Below are 21538 nucleotides of genomic sequence, written 5' to 3' on the forward strand. Positions count from 1 at the left end.
TAGCGTAAGGGTTAAAATTACTATTCCCACTCCAGTGGGTGCAACAGTAGGGAAAACATTGGATAGCGTAAGGGTTAAAATTACTATTCCCACTCCAGTGGGTGCAACAGTAGGGAAAGCGTTGGATAGCGTAGGGGTACAAATTACTATTCCCACTCCAGTGGGTGCAACAGTAGGGAAAGCGTTGGATAGCGTAGGGGTTAAAATTGCTATTCCCACTCCAGTGGGTGCAACAGTAGGGAAAGCGCTGGATAGCGTAGGGGTTAAAATGACTATTAATTAATTGACAATTAACAATTTTAATTAATTTACATAATTAATTATTTATTATTAAATAACTTCCCACCCTATCCCCCTATAAACTCACAACCCACTACAGAAAATAATTTACTAAATCTTATTTATTTATCAATAAAATATAATTGGTAAATATTTATAAATATTTAAATTAATTAACAATTAATAATTATTTAACAATTATTATTAATTAACATAATTAATTAATTATTATTAAATTACTTCCCACCCTATCCCCCTATAAATCCACAACCCGCTACAGAAAATAATTTACTAAATAATAATTATTTATCAATTAAATATTTATAATTAATTACCAATTATATTTTAATTAATTACCTATTAATAATGAATTAACAATTATTATTAATTTACATAAATATTTAATTATAATAAAATTACTTCCCACCCTATTCCCCTATAAACCCACAACCCGCTACAGAAAATAATTTACTAAAAATTAATTATTATTTATTTATTATTTTTTACCAATTATATTTTAACTATTTACCAATTATTAATTAAATAGCAATTATTAATAATTTACATAATTAATTAATTATAATTAAATTACTTCCCACCCTATTCCCCTATAAACCCACAACCCGCTACAGATTTATATTACACAATTATTAAAAATTATTAATAACTACCTTATTTTTGATTTTTTTTGTCTATATTCTATCTAGTCGATATTATGTCTAGTCTATATTTTTGATTCGATATTTTGGCTATTAATATCGATATTACTCGATATTTTTGTAGTCTATATTATGTCTGGTCGATATTTTGGCTAGTCTATATTTTTTACTCGATATTTTGTCCAAACGATATTTTGGAATCGATATTATGTCTGTTTACCAAACAAGCTTTGAAAAAGCAAACACTGTTCACATGCAACGGCATATTAAAGCCAGACTTACTGAATGTGTATTTTCTTTCAACTTTGTTGTTAAGTTCTTCCAACGGTTTTAGGTTTTGGTTGTTTTGCAGATTAATAAATGTACCATTTAGAAATATTTTACTCTATTCTGCTGTGACTGATAACGAACAAACACTGGGGAAGGCTTGGGCCCTGTCCCTGACCGGCCTGGACCACTCTAATACAATAAACAAAACAAGAGCCGGGCAGCTAACGTTTTTTGAAGTAATGCACAACCTAGTATAAACAATTGCTAGGCTGGACAACGATTAGTGTTGAGTCACTTTTTGTATTTTATAAAAGATTATGAGCAGAATTTTTGAGCATCAAAAGATACACCACAACATTTGCAAAGGTTCACAAATACATTGAATACACCAAAAACAACAAATCAAATCAAATATACAACACATAAACAATTGTGATAAACATTAAGTATGGACAACTGTACAATGCCTCAACTAAATCTATCATTGAGGCACCAATCCTGAATGAAAATTGTACAAGTGGACTAACAGATGAAATACTAGCCTACTTGTTTCACCCACCACAGAATACACAGTGAATTTGTCACACGGTGCTGTAAATAGGAGACACACAAAAACTAAACAGCAGTGTAGAAATGTGTGAAGTTTATTCCTATTACGCCCTAGTTATTTGGTATCTTGGTGGTGCTTGACGTCGACGCGTTTCGAACCCAGTGACGATTAACGGGTTCTTCTCAGGACATGGACTGGGGGGTCGTTGTCACTATTTACAGCACCGTGTGACAAATTCACTGTGTATTCTGTGGTGGGTGAAACAAGTAGGCTAGTATTTCATCTGTTAGTCCACTTGTACAATTTTCATTCACGATTGGTGCCTCAATGATAGATTTAGTTGAGGCATTGTACAGTTGTCCATACTTAATGTTTATCACAATTGTTTATGTGTTGTATATTTGATTTGATTTGTTGTTTTTGGTGTATTCAATGTATTTGTGAACCTTTGCAAATGTTGTGGTGTATCTTTTGATGCTCAAAAAATTATGCTCATAATCTTTTATAAAATACAAAAAGTGACAACACTAATCGTTGTCCAGCCTAGCAATTGTTTATACTAGGTTGTGCATTACTTCAAAAAACGTTAGCTGCCCGGCTCTTGTTTTGTTTATTGTGACTGATAACGGGCATACATCCGGATTGTATCTCTTCAATCTTTGCAATGGTTAAAATACTGTATGACTCTTAGAAAATTGTTCTGAAAAGGCACTGCCAAGAAAATAGTTGTGACTTTTAGTTTGGAGATGAATGTGGCAATAGTTGGTGACCATGTATGTGTGGCCCTTAATTGTCTCGAAAGGGACAGGGCAACATATTGCATCGAATAAACTTTGACTAAGGGGGAGTACTTTGCTTGCACCTTTAAGAAGTGTGTGTGTAAGTGCATCTTATTTTGTGAATACAAAGCACTCTAAATTCAACATGTTATTATGACAGCACAGTAAAATAAATTAGCACAAGGATGATTAATGAGTGGTACAGAATCTTAATGTAACAGTTTAAGGATGTAAATAGTACACACTTTCTAAACAAAATAAAACAAAACATTAATCAGCAAACAAAAAGTTGTTGTGTCAGAAAAATAAATACATCAAAGAACACACGGAACCTCTCAGTTAAAAGCTACACGTCATTTGACATCTGCCCTTCAACAAACGAGATACTTTGGGGCAGATTTACAAGCCCCTTGCGTCATTTTTGCGTCGCTATTGTGTCACTTTTTGTGACGCAGCAGCAGCGTAAAAATGCGGCCCATTTACAACGTAAAGCATAGGGAGATAGTCACGTTGTAAAGCCCTGCGTCACATTATACCTGCGTCAGGTATAATGTATGCAGGAGGGCGTTCCAGCGCAAAAAAGCCTCGCAGAAGTGACGCAGTGAAATCTACAAGATTTCACTGCACCACATCTAGGACGCCACTGCGTCAAATTCTTATGCCTGCTTGAAGCAGGCGTAAGGAGTGACGCAGTGCAATGAGGATAGGCCTCCCCCTGCATTGCTGGAGTTGCGTTGTGCTTGCGACACTACTCCAGCAATGTGTGACTTTTGTGTCAACAGATGCATCAGTATTTCTGATGCATCTGTCAATCCTTTCGCCATGGTGCACAGTATTGTAAATACGGCGCATTCATAGGGCGCAAGGGTTTCTAATGGTGGCGCAGGAAAAGTGACGCATCTGTAGAGATGCGTCACTTTCTTGTAAATCTGCTCCTCAATGCCCGGCACCAAAACATACAGAAACACTAATGGGACCAAGTAAACATTCACAAAATGCCATAGACTTGATGTGCAGTCCATCGAAGCCAATGCTCTTCAACCTTTTTAATTAAAAAAATCACTGCTCCTCTCAATTTTTGACAGCTCTTCTATTAAACTGCCAATGTTTAAATATGTCTAGACTTAATTCAACATTGCATTTAAGTTCTATTATCGTTTTAAAAATTCAACAACATACAGGATTCCCAAACATACTATTTTGATCAGACATGCTTACTAACATGTAAAAATATCCGCAGTGTGATTCTTAGAAATGGGGGGTTGAAGAATATTTGGAGTTCCTTCTCTTTTGACACCTTCTCCCATCGGGATGTGAATGGCAAAAGATGTGAGTGATGGCCCCTTACAGAGCAGCTTACTGCTGCTCTTTTTTTCTGCTGAAAACAAAATACTGTTATCAGCATAATGCTTCTTATGACTAGAGCTTGGCGCCCCTTTGAGATCACTTGATGCCCCCCAGTTTGAAAAGCCCTGAACTAAGCAATGGCAAACCCTGCAAAACACATGAAACCAATAGCTGAAGTATGATGGCCCAAAATATCCACTACTCAATTTTTGCAGGCGCTACATTTTATTTTAAGTTTAAACACTCTACCAGAGCGCGCCCTTTTCCGGTGGCTCCCTCGTGCATTTCTGCCCCTGCCACTGACCATCTTCTTAGCCCTCTCCTTCCTTGGGTGCCTAGCCTGCCCCCACCATCTGCCTCCTCCCTCCATTGTTTTCCCGTTGCTTGTCCCCAATCCTTCTGTAGTTGCCTGTGTTGCTTGCCCCACCCTACCTCCTCTGTTGCTGCCTGTATTGCTTCCTCCTCTCTCCCAGCAGCCCTCTGTGGTTGCTTTCTGTCTTCCCTCTCAGCCACCTACTGTCATTCTGTTGCTGCTAGCCCCCTCCCTCTTAGGTACCCTCCGTCCTCTCTGTTTGCCCACACTCACCTGCCTTTCCACCTTCCATTATTGCTTGGACCCACCTCTTTCATTGTTGTCCGTGTTGCATTCCCCTCCACCCATCCGCTCTCCTTCTGTTGTCTGTACTGTCCCCCCGCCATAACAAAAAACAAAGCGCTGTGATATGGACACCGGTAGCAACGTCACAGTGCTTTTTTTTTTTTTTACTTCCAACTGTGCTGCAGAGTACATGGTTAGAACACTGACAAAGACAAAACTTCACATAGGTGCAACCTACTGGCTTTGCCAATGCTTGTGTTTAGAACAGATGACATGAGCTAGTCTGCACTGCTGAAACTGTCAAAAGGCAGAACTAAAAATGCGAACGAATGAGAGAAGAACTGTGGTGGGTCAATAAGAGGTAAAAGATTGCAATGTGTCTGTTTTGGGGTTAGTAGTAAAACAGCTATGTGATTTGGAATTGTTTATAGCCCAGTGGTGTCAATTGTTTTTCCTTAACCAGGCTTTAATGTGTGACTAAAACAAACTTTCTTTAGGTTTCACAGGCTCAACTTATGTGTTTTTCTGGAAACCTAATGCTTCTGCTGTGCAGCGTGCATTACATTTAAAACCTGCAGGAGGTGCATATCTGCTTTGGAGCTTAATATTCTGATGCCCATTGGACGAGTGCCTGACCGACACCTTAGCGGGATGGAATCTGCCCGACTATTAGTTGGTGTTTCCACCCACAGTATTGGGCTGCGACACCCTATGGGCGGTTGGAAACATCGATTTTTCTATTGCAGCTTGTGCGACGACCAGTAAAGGGCATCATCACATGCTGCAAAAGAAAAATTGATGTTTTCAAACTTCCCTGCACCGTGTGGCAGGCACCACAGATGGCCCCCAGCCCTCAGGCCCCATAGAGGAGGGCCAGGGGAATGGGGTCCTGCTAGGGCCCCCCCAAAGTCACTTTCTGCCTGCCTTTTCATGGTGGTTGGACCGTCATGAAAGGGCAGGATGAAAACGACATTGTAATCCCGATGGCGGAGCTGAGGCTAGCTCTGCTGCCATTTTGGGATTGCAATTCCACCCGGTGCCCCGATGAGCTCCGTGGGATCGTCAGAAGTAGAGCGGAATTCCCCCAAAGGTTTCCCTCCGACCGCCAGTATCATAATACGGCAGTCGGACGGAAACCTATGATGTCGGGCAGAAAGCCTCCGACGAGCTGTCGGATGGCTTTCTGCCCAAAATCATAATGACGGTTTGAGGCATGGATAGCATCAGTGACTAAAAGAGCTGCAAAAAATGGCTCACTGAAAAATGTGCTTATGGACTACATCTGTAAGCTCCGAGTTATAGAGCATTCTAGCCACTGAGTGCAAATACGTAACTTCAGAAGCATTTCTTTAAGAACTCATGGAGTTATTAGATTGTTATATTTTCACCTCTTTGCCTGCATCTACTGGCGAAGGCAAGTGAGTATACTTATGTGGCGCTTTACCCCCAGGCCATTGTGTTACACCAAATATTGTGTTGAAGATTGTGTTGGTAGCAATCACTCATACTCCTACGTGAAAGGATGCAAGTCCTGTGAGATGTGTGTGATCGGGGAGTGGCATTGCCCACCCAGTGAGTGGTTTTAGGGTTACAGAATGGTGCTCGCTGCATTTTGCATGCGCCACGGAATTGTCTTTGGGATTCTACTTTAAGTGTTTGTGTTGTTGGTAATGAAAGGGCCAGGTCCAATAGTTCCAGACCTATTCTAGATACACAAATTAGATGTGTTTTTTTCGCAGTATGAAAGTGTAGAGGGGAGAAAATCGTTAATACACAGACAATTAATCAACAATTCTTTTTAACGTATAATAATCCACGGACAACTAGATTAAGTTAGGTAATTTAGTACAAATCCAAGAATAACTGGACATAGAGATACCTCAACATGAGGCTATAGAAATGCAACAGAATTAGCATGAAGCCAACTCTACGGTGCAGCATCAACAGAACCATTAATTCAAGAAGTAGGATACAGAGAATCCAGAAGCCTGAGTTCAAATTTCCTGGCATCGAAGGTTGATGAATGTAGAGCATAAATCTATACCTACTCTGGCTCTAAGGTGACATCCCTACATAAGCATTTTCAGTGGAAAAAGAAAAAGGTGTCAGTGTGTGAAGTCTTCCTATGAAGTCTCTCCACCATCAGTGTGTCAAGTAGCATAACGCCACTATCAATAGAAAGAGCTCGTTCAGAGATGCTCTCTCTCTGAAGGCAAGAAAGAAGTGGGCACTTTCCCTAATTCCAGCAAACAGTTATCCGCAGGTAGTATTTCCCATGATGCACTTCACATCACGCCATACACTCTGGCTGCAGTTCGGGATATATTTTTCCATGATTTTGTCCATGAGCCTTCATCGCAACAAGTTTCCTTGGTTCCCATGCCTTCTGTGTGAAACCGTCTCTGTTTTTATCACCTCCAATCCATGAAATTGTAACTATGGCCGGGATGCCTGTCACCCCCTCCCAACACAATCCCCAAGGATGGGAAGACGGACACAGTTCTGAACTTTTGGAAGGCGGGAGGGAGTTACCCTCCCGGCCGTATTTATTAAAATATGAAACAAAATTAAACAATAAAATAACAGTTTCATATCATGTACAATTTTCATTTATTACATTTCGATGAAGACACGTTCTTTGGCTAACCTTAACAAATCTCTAGTACAAAGGTTTTCCTAGCCGAGTCTAACATCCTGCAAATGCATACTTTCTAAATTAAAATTGTACATCCTAGCATTACGGGCCAACGGCAACGTCGCAACCGGTGTCAGATCCCTACTACCAGAACTCTCCCCCTCACGATGTGAGGGCGGGCGCACAGAGGACTGTACCTCTGTGCCAACTCCAATTTCCCTTGTCTTTGCGGGGGCCCCCTATTTTAACTCAACGCCATCTTAACGGTCGTCCGAGGACGTGTGAGGTGTCTGTACGAAGGTAGCGTGGACCCCCCTCCCACCCCACACTGTCTATCACATCCGCCGTCGCGGATGTCCGGGCCCCGGAAAATTCGTAGGAGGGGCATCCAGCCGCCTCCTCCCCTGGAAGGGGCCTATGACCGCCTTCCCTTAGGCGACCCATACTTAGTGGGTGCCGCCTCCCCGTGTGAGGGGCCAATGGCCGCCTCCCCCCGGGCGCTCCCACCATAGTGGGTGGCGCCCCCCCTCTAGGGACCTTGAAATTACTGCTCACCGATCATGACCTTACCGCCCGACCAAAAAATAAATACGACGTTTGTTTACGAACTAAGAAGAAAATTAACTGTACATTGCAATATTTATCTATCTTACTATACATTCATCACATCATTAAACTAGACCGTTATCATCCGCTAAACCAAGGAAGAAGATGTTATCAAGCAAATCACTTTATTGCAGTACCAACATTGACATTTTTATTAACCACTAAACCAAGAGAAAAAAGACGTTATCAAAGCAAATCACTTTATTGCAGTACTAACGTTGCCATAAGGGGCTGGTGGGTGGGTCAAAAATTGCTCCTTGTTTCGTCGAGGGCTCACGTGCAACGAGTGGGTGCAGCTTCCAAGCACAGGAACAAGAGGATGCTTCTTCGGATTTCTGCTCTCTTTATTCCTCTTCGGGAGGGCGTGTACCCTCCTCCGGTACGCCTACGGGGCGTGGCCAATGGTGTAGGTGTCTAGGACAACCCCTCTTGGGCGGGAAAAGGCGCGCCCCGGCTACGCCGCTTCGGGCATACCAGCCGTGACACGCCCCCCGCCCAAAATGGTTTCCCGGGGGGATCCGGGCCCCCTACCATACGTTCGGGGGGACCGAGTGGTCGCCCCTTTCCATATGGCCGGGATGCCTGTCACCCCCTCCCAACACAATCCCCAAGGATGGGAAGACGGACGCAGTTCTGAACTTTTGGAAGGCGGGAGGGAGTTACCCTCCCGGCCGTATTTATTAAAATATGAAACAAAATTAAACATTAAAATAACAGTTTCATATCATGTACAATTTTCATTTATTACATTTCGATGAAGACACGTTCTTTGGCTAACCTTAACAAATCTCTAGTACAAAGGTTTTCCTAGCCGAGTCTAACATCCTGCAAATGCATACTTTCTAAATTAAAATTGTACATCCTAGCACTACGGGCCAACGGCAAGGTCGCAACCGGTGTCAGATCCCTACTACCAGAACTCTCCCCCTCACGATGTGAGGGCGGGCGCACAGAGGACTGTACCTCTGTGCCAACTCCAATTTCCCTTGTCTTTGCGGGGGCCCCCTATTTTAACTCGACGCCATCTTAACGGTCGTCCGAGGACGTGTGAGGTGTCTGTACGAAGGTAGCGTGGACCCCCCTCCCACCCCACACTGTCTATCACATCCGCTGTCGCGGATGTCCGGGCCCCGGGAAATTCGTAGGAGGGGCATCCAGCCGCCTCCTCCCGTGGAAGGGGCCTATGACCGCCTTCCCTTAGGCGACCCATACTTAGTGGGTGCCGCCTCCCCGTGTGAGGGGCCAATGGCCGCCTCCCCCTGGGCGCTCCCACCATAGTGGGTGGCGCCCCCCCTCTAGGGACCTTGAAATTACTGCTCACCGATCATGACCTTACCGCCACAGGCCGGATAGTTGACCGGCTATCCGGCCCCCCCACAAACTCCTACTAAAGGTCATGCTTTTACAAACCCCTTAACCATGCTATGAAGTCTCCTATGAGTAAGACATTCCCCTCCCGGGACAAATGGACCCCATCATCGAGATACATGTGATCACCCCGAATACATCCATGCGGAATACTGTGCAACTGCGCCGAGCGAAACAACCTTCCAAGTTTGTTGTTGACCTTTTTTACTGAATGATTCAGTGCTGCCACAGAGAGGCCCCCCCGCCACACCTTCCTGGGAATCATGTGGGACCATGCTATCGTGCACCCCGGGATCCTTCTCGCCAGCCAGCTAACAGTAGGCAGAACTCGCTCGAGTAGTACTCGCCGACCGAGTGTCACCAAGTCATTGCCCCCCATGTGTACTATGATTACAGACGGCGGTGACCTCTGCCGCCCTAACAGTTCCTCGACAAAACATTGAAACTGGTCAATACAGAGCCCGCCCCTTCCGTGGAAGGTCACCATGTACCCGTATTCCCCAGCTGCGTGAGTCACGTCACCTGCTTTGAATACGTCCCCGGCCCGCCTCACGTATGAGTGGCCCACGACCCACACCACTCTTTCCTCAGCCGGTGATCTCTGACCGCTGGTCCCCAGGTGCCGGGTCGACTGCACAGTCCGCCCCGCATAGTATGCTCGCGAAACTGTAAACCAAACAGAAGACAAGAAGCGTGAGTGCATAACATTGACTTCACAACATGTGCAACCGCACATACCTTTTATAACAGTTCGAGGACCATCGTCCCAGTTGTTTCACCTGCTCAACACTCTGACCCCTGGCTGTAGCCTCTGTAGCAGCCCCTATCCTAAAGGAATGGGTCCCGAAATCGCCCGGGTCCAAGCCTGCCACTGCGATTGCCATTGTTAGCACCCTCTGAAACTGAAACCTCGTCAGTGGGGTGGCGTCGATGTGTCTCAGCAGGCTTCCCCCCCATGCATCCGCCCTTCACGCCAAATATTCCTCAACGCACATCACCGGGCACATGGGGGACCCTCGCATGCGCTGGACAACAATACTGTCTCCCATAGCACCCTGGTCGGTCTTGGACCTGGTAATTGTGACCACCATTGAATCACCCTTAATCAGAATGTGATCCTGACACAGACCCCCCTCCACATCATTCTTATTTCTTGCAACCAGCTCGCTCACCCGTATAGCCCCATGGAACGCTAATGCGAAAGCGGCCCGGAACAGCACTGCCTCGAACTGGGAGGAACAAGTCGTGGGGAGTATCGACATCAGCAGGGACAGCCTTTCTAACCCAATCGGGCGCCTCTCATCTACTCTACAACCCTCAAGGCGTTGCCAACCACGAAGGGCCTTCTTTACCAAAAAGGAAGATGTCGGTCCTTGATGCCATGCGCCTGCGCCATGAATGCAATGGCGGCCCGGTGCCTATTGGCCGTTGCCGCTGATCGGCCTGCCCTGTGCAGTGCTACTAGAAACTTCAGGACATACTCCTCCTGACCCCAATTGTCCCCTCCTGTCGGACCGAAAAATGCACAATAGGAACGAAACGCTCCTTCGTATGCCTTCCTTGTCCTGGGGGCTAAGCTTGCTGCCACGAGGTCTTGCAATCCGGGGCACCGAGTAGCCATAGTGCTTCGTGAAATGGTGCCGCCGCTAGGTCCGCGGAAGGTAGATAACCCCTGAAAGCCTGCATGTGTGAACGAGAGAGTGCATCAGCCGCCTGGTTCAGTACACCTGGCACATGCTTCGCCCTGAATTGTAGGTTCAGTCTCATGCAAAGTAGTACAATTTCCTTCAGTAATCTCAATATCCACTTGCAGCGTGCTGCCTGATTATTTATACATTCAACTACAGTCATATTATCGGACCAAAACACCACGGAGCGATCTCGGAACTCATCCGGCCATGCCTTCAGAGCCACAAAAATGGGGAACAACTCGAGAAACCCAATGTTACCTGTGAGCCCGCTGGTGTGCCACCACGTCGGCCATGTTTGCGCCGACCATCGATTACCAAAGAAGGCGCCAAATCCCACGCTCCCTGCCGAGTCGGTCCACAAACCCAGCTCGTCAGAGGACGCTGGCGGCTTGTTCCACACCACTCGACCGTTGAAATCCGCCAGAAATGCCAACCATATGCGCATGTCCTGGCGAACCTCTGCAGACAGTCTTGTGCGATGGTGTCCTTCCTTGAGACCAACCATGGCTTGTGCAATAGAGCGGGAAAAGGGGCGGGCCATTGGTATCACTCTTAGGGCAAAGTTAAGCTGGCCCACTGCTTGTTGTAACTGATGGAGAGTAACTTTCTCTTTGCTAATGCACAGTTCGAGGGAAGCCCTGAACTTCGCTACCTTCCCCACCGGCAAACGGAAACATCCCTCCACAGAATCGAGCTCAATTCCAAGAAACTCGAGTGAAGTAGATGGTTCAACCGTCTTACCTGGTGCCAATGGCACCCCGAACCCCTTCATGAGAGTGCAAAATTCCTGTAACGCCTGCGCACATTGTGTGTCGCCGGCTGCCCCCAAGAACAAAAAATCATCTAGGTAATGCATAACCCGGGTATGGCCAGTGGCTTTGGTGAACGCCCATTGCAGAAAACAACTGAATTTCTCAAAATAAGCACAAGAGATGGAGCAACCCATTGGCATACATCTATCCATGTAGTAACTTCCTTGGAACACAAAGCCTAACAGACGCTGATCACGTGGGTGTACCGGGTACCGGGAGCAACCGGAACGCTGACTCGATATCTGACTTCGCCATCAGTGCTCCGGGCCCCAGGCGATTCAACATGGCGACGGCATCATCGAAGGATGCGTACCGCACCGAACAAACTCCCGGGTCAATCGCATCGTTCACCGAAAGACCCCTCGGAGCTGACAAGTTATGGATCAGCCTAAATTCCCCCGGGTCCTTCTTGGGAACTACTCCCAACGGGGAACAGATGAAATTAGTTACTGGCGGGTGCCTATATGGGCCAGCAACCCGGCCAAGGGCAACCTCCTTCGCAATCTTCCTCTCAACCACCGCTGGATTATGCTGAGCCGACAGTTGGTTTCTACAAAGTGATTCCCCACGAAAATCCCCCGCCGGGATGTGGAAACCATATAAGAAGCCGGTCCTCAACACCCCAGCGGAGACATGATCAGGGTATTCGTTTAGCCAGGGGATCATTGCCATGATATCCACGGGGGTAGGTAGCGGTACACAATGGTCCCCCTCAGACCTGTTTGGCCCCTCCTCTACCCCCTGTATCACCATTCTTGGTTCTGCACGAACTCTCGGGGTGTGAAGAATTTCCGCAACCTGCACACTCATGTCTGAACTTACATGTCCCTTGTGGCCTTGTGCACTTGCCCCTGTTAAAATTCCAACAGACCCCTTTCCTACCCCCATTCCCACTATTCCGTGGTTGTTGGTCGCCAGCGGGCCCGCTCGAAAGGGCGCCACAGGCTGCTGGCTGGAAGGCCCCGACCCATTCCTGCCAAGCGAGGACGACTTCGTCGCGCCTGGCAGGAGCTGCTTCTGCCAAGAGATTGAGTCGAGACAATCCCACGTCAGAGATGAATCGTACTCCTTGGCCTTACGAAATTTCATATCGTAACCCAACCATTCATCGCCCTCATACGTTTCATAAAAATCCATTATTCGTGCCTGATAGCAAGACAATTCGGTCAAAACCTCTGGCTTACGTTCCCCAATAATTGCAGAAAACATCGCAAAGGCCTTGGCCCAATTTGAGATTGTCTCATCAACCCTGAATCCCGCCATTTTTGCTCGCCATACACTCGGGTGCCACAAATCCTTCTGTGTCTTAACATACTCCATCTCGCGATGGTCAGTTAGCAGGGAAAACATATTCACGTACTTATCAGCCCATATCAATTCTTTCGTGGCCAACGGTATATGCTGGACCACCTTCTCCCGTCTTGAGGGCAAAGACCCCTCCCTTGCCATTGGCAATGCTTGCTTACCCGGCTCCATTGCTGTTCCTGCCGTTTTTTCGACACCAGCTGCCGGTCCTTCCGAGGTCACCTGTGGGGGGACAAGAGGGAGATTCGCCTTCGCGGCATCTCGTGACTGCCGCAACTGCTGCATTAGTAACTTGGCCTCTTCGGCCGTGTCTCCCGGTGCCATAGCACCCCCTGTCTTTCTGCCAAGCCATGCGGCTAACTGGGTGGCTTATTCGGGAGGCATGTCCTCCTCGCTGGCGGGCGTAACAACAACCGGAATCGGTTGACCCGCGTCTGGAATCGGTACCGGGGCCTCGACTGGAACGACCGGGCTTGCCGGGGGTAACTCGGGAACCGGGACCTCCTCCCCTGCCATCCTATTCCTGACCCTTTTACCCCTCCCCGCGGGGACAACTCCCGGCAATGCCGGGCCTATAACCTTCTTCGGTTTACCCGTATTGTTCATTGCCGCCATCTGCTTCTTCATACTCGCCATATCTTTTATCAGCATGCGAAGCATCTGATCAGTCCCAGACTTCTTTCCCGCCTTCTTGCCAGGCATTGTTTAACGGATATTCGATCCCTGTTGCTCAACACGGTCCTGGACCCTAAGGCTCGAAGTCCTGAAAGAGAAACACAAAAATTACAAGTTCTCAAAAATTGCTCCTTGTTCCGTTGAGGGCTCACGTGCAACGAGTGGGTGCAGCTTCCAAGCACAGGAACAAGAGGATGCTTCTTCGGATTTCTGCTCTCTTTATTCCTCTTCGGGAGGGCGTGTACCCTCCTCCGGTACGCCTACGGGGCGTGGCCAACGGTGTAGGTGTCTAGGACAACCCCTCTTGGGCGGGAAAAGGCGCGCCCCGGCTACGCCGCTTCGGGCATACCAGCCGTGACACGCCCCCCGCCCAAAATGGTTTCCCGGGGGGATCCGGGCCCCCTACCATACGTTCGGGGGGACCGAGTGGTCGCCCCTTTCCATTCTTCTCTCCTTGCCTGTCTTGTTTAACAAAGACATTACTATTCCTAAAAGATGCATTCTCCCCCTGCCATGGAAACGTGAGAAAGAACAGAATATGCAATGCGCATGAAACTCAACTATTGATCTAAAGGAGAGTTTCCAGGGACTTGCATTTCAGGCCTATGACTTCTGCTAACAGCAATACAATTTGCATAACCATTATTAGCATTTCAATTAATACATTTACCTACTAATTAGAAAATGGCATTTGTCAAGCACAATTTATAAGTGAGTAGTGTCAGCTTCACAGCACGAGTTTCACATGTTAACGATTTTCTGCTAATTACATTTATTTCCTATGTTAATTCTCCATAACATTTATCCATAACTAAAGCATGTCAAATAATTACGTTAATACGGTTCACAATTTTAACACCTCATGCTAACATAATTTGAATGGTTATATGCGGAAGTGTTCTACACGTGATTATGACGCATCCCTACAATTTAAATGAGATTTCCTCTTCATCAGTAACATCCTGCGAGTTACTTATGTTTTTGCTTTGAACTGAAAAAATCCTCAATAATCCTAAACTTTATGCTAGACTTTGATCATGGACAGTACTCCACTGTCTTTTGTCTATTTTCGTGCCGTAGAAAGACACATACACACGTACATACATATATTCAGACATATATACATAACAATCAGTTCACTCCAAATGATTAACTTGTTTCTATTCCCGATCCTATGAGTCACACAGTAAGTTGGGGTGACTACAAACTGCAGTGATAGCGCACATGGTTGTGTGTGATTTCATAGAAATAAATTTCCTGGAATACCATTAGTATGAAACCATTTCACCTAACCGGTTTAATGGAAAATCTCAGGATGAATGGCATTTACAATATCATAAAAATCAATTCTTATAAAAATCAATTCATATATGTCTTTTTTATCGAAATTGCATTTTGCATGCTTATTTTGTAGGCACAAATGCAATGTTTGTACATCTTACTTTAAGAAATATTTTTACCGGAGATGTTTATTTCAGTGCTTTACTTCAGGGGACATAACTTCGGATTCATATCTTTTACATTGTCAATAATTTTGAAAGCTTATAATTTGCGTACCCCTCACCACCCGTAAACACCATCCATCCACAACCCCCTCAAAACTCCTGAACACCATCTATTCTTGCCCCCTACAAATCCCTGACTAAGCCCAAGCTACACCCATCCCTAATGCCTAAACTCCATCCATTCATGAACCCTAAAAACACTTTCTATGACTAAACCCTACCCCTGCCTGAAGCTTTAAAACACATCACCACCCATCTCTGACACTTATAAATCCCTGCCCACCTCTAAACAATACTGGGCCCAGATCACTTAAAACCCTTCACCAGCCCTAACCACCTTCACTCCAGATGCCTAAAAGTTCCTCATCAGCCTTAACCCCCACCTGTCCGAGAACCCTAAAACTGCTTCCTACATCTAAACTCCACTCATCCAAAATCCTTAAAAAACCCTCACTGCCCGAAACTCCACCCACCCCTGACCCTGATATCTCCTCACCACCCCTAAAGTCAACTCCTTCCTGAACCCTAAAACCTTTCCCCACTCCTAAACCTTACCCAACCCTGAACCATAAAAACCCTTCACCAACTCTAAATGCCACCATTCTGTGGACCCTAAATACCCTTCAACACCTCTAGGCTCCCCCCAGCCCTGGCTTCTACAAGCTACTTACCACCCCTAAACTCTACTCATCCGTAAACCTAAAAAGTCTTCACTACCTCCATACAACACCCATTCCTGATCACTAAAAATCCTCACCAACTCTAAATTCCACCAATCCCTGAACCCTTAAAACCATTTCTATGCCTGAACCCCACTAATCCCTGACCCCTAAAAACACCTCATCAACTCTAAACATCACCCCTCCTTGAACCCAAAACCCCCTCCCTAAACCTCTACACTACACTGCTGCATGAGACATGTCCACGATGAGCAGCCTACGTGTTTCGTCCCTATTCGCTTGGGACTTCTTCAGGGTGACGTTCTGTGTATTTGAAAGCCTTATCTTTAAACACCAATTGTCTGCGTAATTCTTCCCATCCACTCTTTAAGACCTCCTACAACTCTTCTATAGCTTCAAGAACTGTTGAGCACATTAACAACGCAAACAATTCCATCTGTGGTGTCTCGTTCCTTTCAACACTATTTTTTCTGAAAACTTCTCGTTCTCTAATTCCAAATGGATTTTAAATATAGAGGTCCTACAATTTTTCTGTCCTCACTTCTATCGGCCATATCACGCATATCTGCCACCAGCAAACTTTTTTGGATGTGGACACTGCCGGAAATGGACTCAAGTGGAAACCAGGAGAGTATTACTGGCTTTGTTGATGTGCACAACAGATCTTGAAGCTATAGCGTGGCTGAAGTTAGAAACCTCGGGGTGTGGTTCGATGACAAACTTTCTTTCACTTCCCACACTAAACGTGTGGCTGGCACATGCTTTGGTACTCTGCAGTGTCTCCAACTTATTTTCAAGTTTTTTGATGCGGACACCAGACAGATTATAGTCCAAGCTCTGGTTCTTACCAGACTGGACTATGCCAGCTCTCTGTTTTTGGGCCTGAATCAGGCAGAGTTAACCCGCCTCCAGAGGGTCCAAAATGCGGCGGCCAGGATGCTGGTTGGCCTTCCGAAGTTCGTCTCTGCTCGTCGAACTATCCAAGATCTCCATTGGCTACCTGTGGGGCAAAGAATTAAGTTTAAAGCTCTTTGCTTAACTTTTAAAATTCTTAAATTAGCTTCCCCTCCTATTCTTTCGCAGACTATTCTTCATTATGTCCCCTCTAGAGCCCTTCGATCCGCTGGATTAAATCTTGCCATTGTGCCACGCTTCAAAAAAGCTAGAATGGGTGGACGTTCTTTCTCAGTGCTGGCGGCAGCTCTCTGGAACTCTTTGCCTGCCCCTCTCCGTTCCATCCCCGACTTGCTCCCTTTTAGGAAGGCATTAAAAACCTTCCTATTTTCTACAGTTTAGTTCCATTTTTTCTAGGTCATCTCTGCTGTGTTGTGTTACACAATCTCCAAAGCGCCGGGACGCCACTTGGCTGCGCCATCTGTGCGCTATATAAAATAAAAGAACATAACATAACATAACATAGAAGAGTTGTATGAGGTCTTAAAGAGTGGATGGGAAAGATTACACAGACAGTTGGTGTTTAAAGATTAGGCTTTCAACCACACAGAACGTCACCCTGAAGAAGTCCCAAGCGAATAGGGACGAAACGCGTAGGCTTTTCATCTTGGAAATGTTGTTTATCATATGATCGTTTGCGGTCAGGAATTGTGTTGCAATTTTGGTTAAAAGCAGTGAGATGTGCAAGAAATGTTTCTAGACTCTCGCAAGTACTTCTGGTTGTGCTCCTCACTTTGTTTAGCTTGTGTATAGGTTTGGATTTTTTCGGTAGATCCAAAAGAGTGAGCATAACTAAAGACATTTGGGACAAATGGTGTGCAGGTGAAGGTATACCATAACCGTCTTACTGTTGTGATGCTGCACGAGACATGCCTCCTTTATTTCTGAGCTGTCTTTCCAGAAAAGATATATGCTATCCGTGTGGGTATTTGTTAATCCTTTACTTTACAGCGCCGTGTTTCTACGGGCGAGAGAGGCTTGTAAATGTAATTGTTGATGTAACAATGTTTATTAGTTAAAATATGAAGCTTCTCCCCATACTCTTTCGTGTGCTTCTCCCCACACTCCTAGTTGCTCCCACCCTTGTGCTAGACGACCCGCTCCTTCTTTGGCGTCCTCAACCTCAAAAGAAATATTCTTTTTTAGTCTTGTCTGAGGCAGCGTGTATGCGTAGTCTCTTTGAGATGTAGTGATTTTAAACACACTCAAAAAGGTCTTAACCCCTTCCACGCTGATGACGAGCTGGGCTCGTCATGGCGTAGCCTCCTCGCACGCTGATGACGAGCCCAGCTCGTCACGTAAAGTGCGGTTTTAAAAAACTCAGCACAGGAGCGGAATTGCGCTAGCGCGCATGCGGTTAAAGCCCAACCATTACTTACCATTGGTTAGCATCTTCATCACTCTCACATCTTTGAACTTCATCAGTCAGCTGGGCTGATTTCATTTTCCAAACCGGCATGGTTCCAACCGGCTTTAAGAGGATTTGTGTTTCACATATTTACATTACAAAAACTCACACACACACTTGAGTTTCATCTTTTTAGGTTACACACACACCCTCACACAGCAGCTTCAGGCTGGCACATATCACATGAATCACTCCACACCACACAATGCCCCTTTACTCCCCAACACTCTACTCCACGCTACAACACAACTTCACTCTAAGCCAATCCACTCTAAGTTACTCAATGCCACTCCACTCTAGGGCACTCCACTTTATTCTATGCCACTCCAATGTACGTCATTCCACTCTGGTCCATTCCACTGCACTCTAAAGCACTCCACTCCATGCCACTTCTCTCTATGACACTCTTCGCCACTCTATTCCACTGTATGCTACTCCACTCCACTTTACTCCACTGTAAGCCACTCCACTCTTCTCCGCTGTATGCCACTCGACTGTACGGTACTCTACTTCACTCCACTCAGTGAAAATCCACACGACACCACTCTTCTCCACTTAACGACACTCTACGCCACTCCAAGCTTCACCATTCTACACCACTCCTCAATGACACACTATGGCACTCCAATCTACGCCACTCAATCTACTCTAAGCCATTTCACTCTACGACACTCCACTCTACGATACTCCACTCTATGCAATTCCACAGCACTCCATTCCACTCGATAATTCACTCTCCCACACTAACTTCCAGCCATGCTGATTAGCAGCCATGCTGGTGTACAGCATTGCTAAAACACAGCGGCCAACCCAATAGCTCTTGCTTTCATGAAACTTATTGGCTTTTCTGATTTTTTTAAAAAAAATTTTATTAGATTTCTTCTTGGAGGGTTGGCAGCAAGTTGCTGTTGGTCCTTCGGCTTTCCAAAGGAAAATGTTTTTGCCCTACTTCAGTCTCATCTTTTTTTTTTTAGCAATCGGTCTAGCCAAGTTGCTACTGGCCCTTCTGCTTTTTGAAGGAAAACGCTTTCTCGCTACTTCATTCTCATATTTTTGTTCTATTCATCAATACACAGAGGACTCGTGACAAATGATGCATGCGCATACCCCTAAAATGAAGTTGCTGCGTCATTGCGCTCTTTTCCCCCTTGATGATACTGTACAGCAGCGGCATTTTTTTTACAGATGCTGTGAAGCAAGAATAAAAGAGACTGGCAGAGACAATAGTTTCCAATGCAAGACCTATTGCCTTTGCCAGTGCTTGTTGACTTGAGAATCGCCCTACAAGCCTTGTCTCTAAGAAACAGTCTCTTATGGAAAACCCCGCGACCACTGCCCGAAGTGGTGGTGGTGCAACTCCAACAGGTGAGACGGTTCTGCTACTAAAAATACAATTTAAACTGCAAGCTCTGGAAACACGTGAAAATACGAGGCGTGCGGCGCATACATTTCGAAAAATATAACTCAAATTAAAGAAAACGCACTTAAATTTGACCTTTTGTATAAATCACTACATCTGAAATGTCCAGTTAAGATTACGATAATAGAATCCTGTCGAGATGGAGTCCCGTGGAGATGAGGTAACGTCTGGGCGGTACCTGCAGATGGCGCAGTGCAGCCTGCTTCTTGGGGCTGGCCCAGCAGAGAAGGGGGCTCTGCGAGTGGCCGGTGAGAGGATGGTCTGTGCAGTTACTTGTGTGTGTTTCCGGGTGGCCCGATCTGTACTTGAGTGGGGGGTATTTACTCTTGTGTACTAAGGTAGCATTGTCTCTGCACGCGGCACTTCTAGAGGACGCAGGGTGGTTTGTATAGAATAGATTGAGCGGAGATGTAAATCGTGTCTGGACACATGACGCGCGTGCACACACGTCAACAATTCCGACTCAGGCGCGGACTACTGCGCTGCGTTCTTGCACATAAAACCTCTAACTCTCAAATGCAAACACGTGCAAATACAAGTTATCCCCCGAATTCTAGAAACACTCCAAGGCCTTTAAGTGGGCCGGGTCCTGCCGGTGCTCAGCACCAGCAGTTCTAAAAAGCAAGTGCTGAGACGGGTCCCTATCGGGCTCTCCATTTCCGCCATGATAGTCAAGGTGAAAATATCTGCAGCAGTACCACGCTTCACCGCCTCTGATATAACTTCAAAGAGACTCATAATAGCTCTTTCAGTCTCATCATGTCAGAACTAATGCATTTGCAATATTAATTTATATACAAGGATGCTGTAGTTGTTGCTTATTTATCGTATTTAACTAACAACCATTGACAAAACCAACAGTCCTGACTTGTTGCAGGTGTAAATAATGTTACTTGTATTAAATATCTGGATGCAATAACAGATGCAGCAAAATAACAGTCAGACGGCACACTATGCTAAGCACACTTTTTTAACATACCTGTTTCTAAGCCACGCCCTTCATAACATCAGACACGCCCTTTGAGAGACCCCCGCCCCCCTCAGTTTTTTCATCCCACTTAAAGACCTCAACACTCCTCTTGGACGATCCCAAAGGTGACGTGTGTTGGGCGTGTGTTCATAACAGATACATGTGCTGGGCCAGGGAGGGAGGCGGTGCGGGAGGACGCCCCTCCTGAGTGTGCCTGTTGCTGCAGAGTGACCGGGGGTGTTAGCAGCCACCAGCCGAGGGCACCTGGCTCTCTGACGGCTCTTACCCGTGCTGATTTCCTGCGCGAAGGCCAGCGAGATGAGCAGGATCGGGAGCCCGACGGCCATGCAGCTGATGATCTTGTCCACGGCCAGCTCCTGCCGCAGCCCCTTGTACTTGTTCTCGGACGAGTCCTTCAGCAGAAAGTCCGAGAAGACATACTGGGCGGCGATGCGCGCGATGGCCATGGCTGCGGGTGGGCTGCGCCTGCCTGTCCCAGGGGCTGCGGGTGGGCTGAGCCTGCCTGCCTGTCCTGGGGCTGCGGGTGTGCTGCGCCTGCCTGAGGCTGTCCCGCGGGCGGACAGGGTACCACTGAGCGGGATGGTGCTGGGCTTTGGGCTGCGGGGCACTGATAGAGCACGTGTCTGTCCCATACACGCTCAGTGGCTCGCCGCTCCCCGCCCCAAGCTTTCACCTCACCTCAGCTCCCCTCTTGTCCCGGTCTGCGCATCACTGCCGCCGTGTGCGGATTACAAACCAGCACAAATCAGTGTCCGTACACCGCAGCTCTCCCTACCCCTAACAAGTCCAGACACCGACACCGGGTGATGGTCGAGACCAGAACACAATTACCTCAAGAAAACCGCATTCCAAACACTCAGTTGATAGTCCAATATGATTGCGGTTTCCACCCTCTTATCTCACGCGCGTGGCACGTTCATATCAACAAAGCTCAATGGTTTATTTATTTTCAGTGAAACTTTACGAAATGAAATGACGATTTGTAGAGGTGCTGCCATATTTATGT

General features: G+C 46.3%; 1 protein-coding gene across 1 annotated transcript in view; it reads right to left on the reverse strand.

Annotated features, from left to right (window-relative positions):
- Window positions 1-21164, reverse strand: part of LOC147660951 (pannexin-1-like) — a 219489-nt gene extending 198325 nt beyond the window's left edge. Inside the window, exon 1 of the mRNA XM_086951414.1 lies at window positions 20798-21164. Within this exon, the coding sequence (XP_086807540.1) occupies window positions 20798-21164 (367 nt within the window). The remainder of the gene's footprint in view (window positions 1-20797) is intronic.
- Window positions 21165-21538: the final 374 nt, after the last annotated feature.

This window comes from Lissotriton vulgaris, unplaced genomic scaffold, assembly GCF_964263255.1.
Source record: "Lissotriton vulgaris unplaced genomic scaffold, aLisVul1.2 SCAFFOLD_1007, whole genome shotgun sequence".
Classification (NCBI taxonomy): domain Eukaryota; kingdom Metazoa; phylum Chordata; class Amphibia; order Caudata; family Salamandridae; genus Lissotriton; species Lissotriton vulgaris.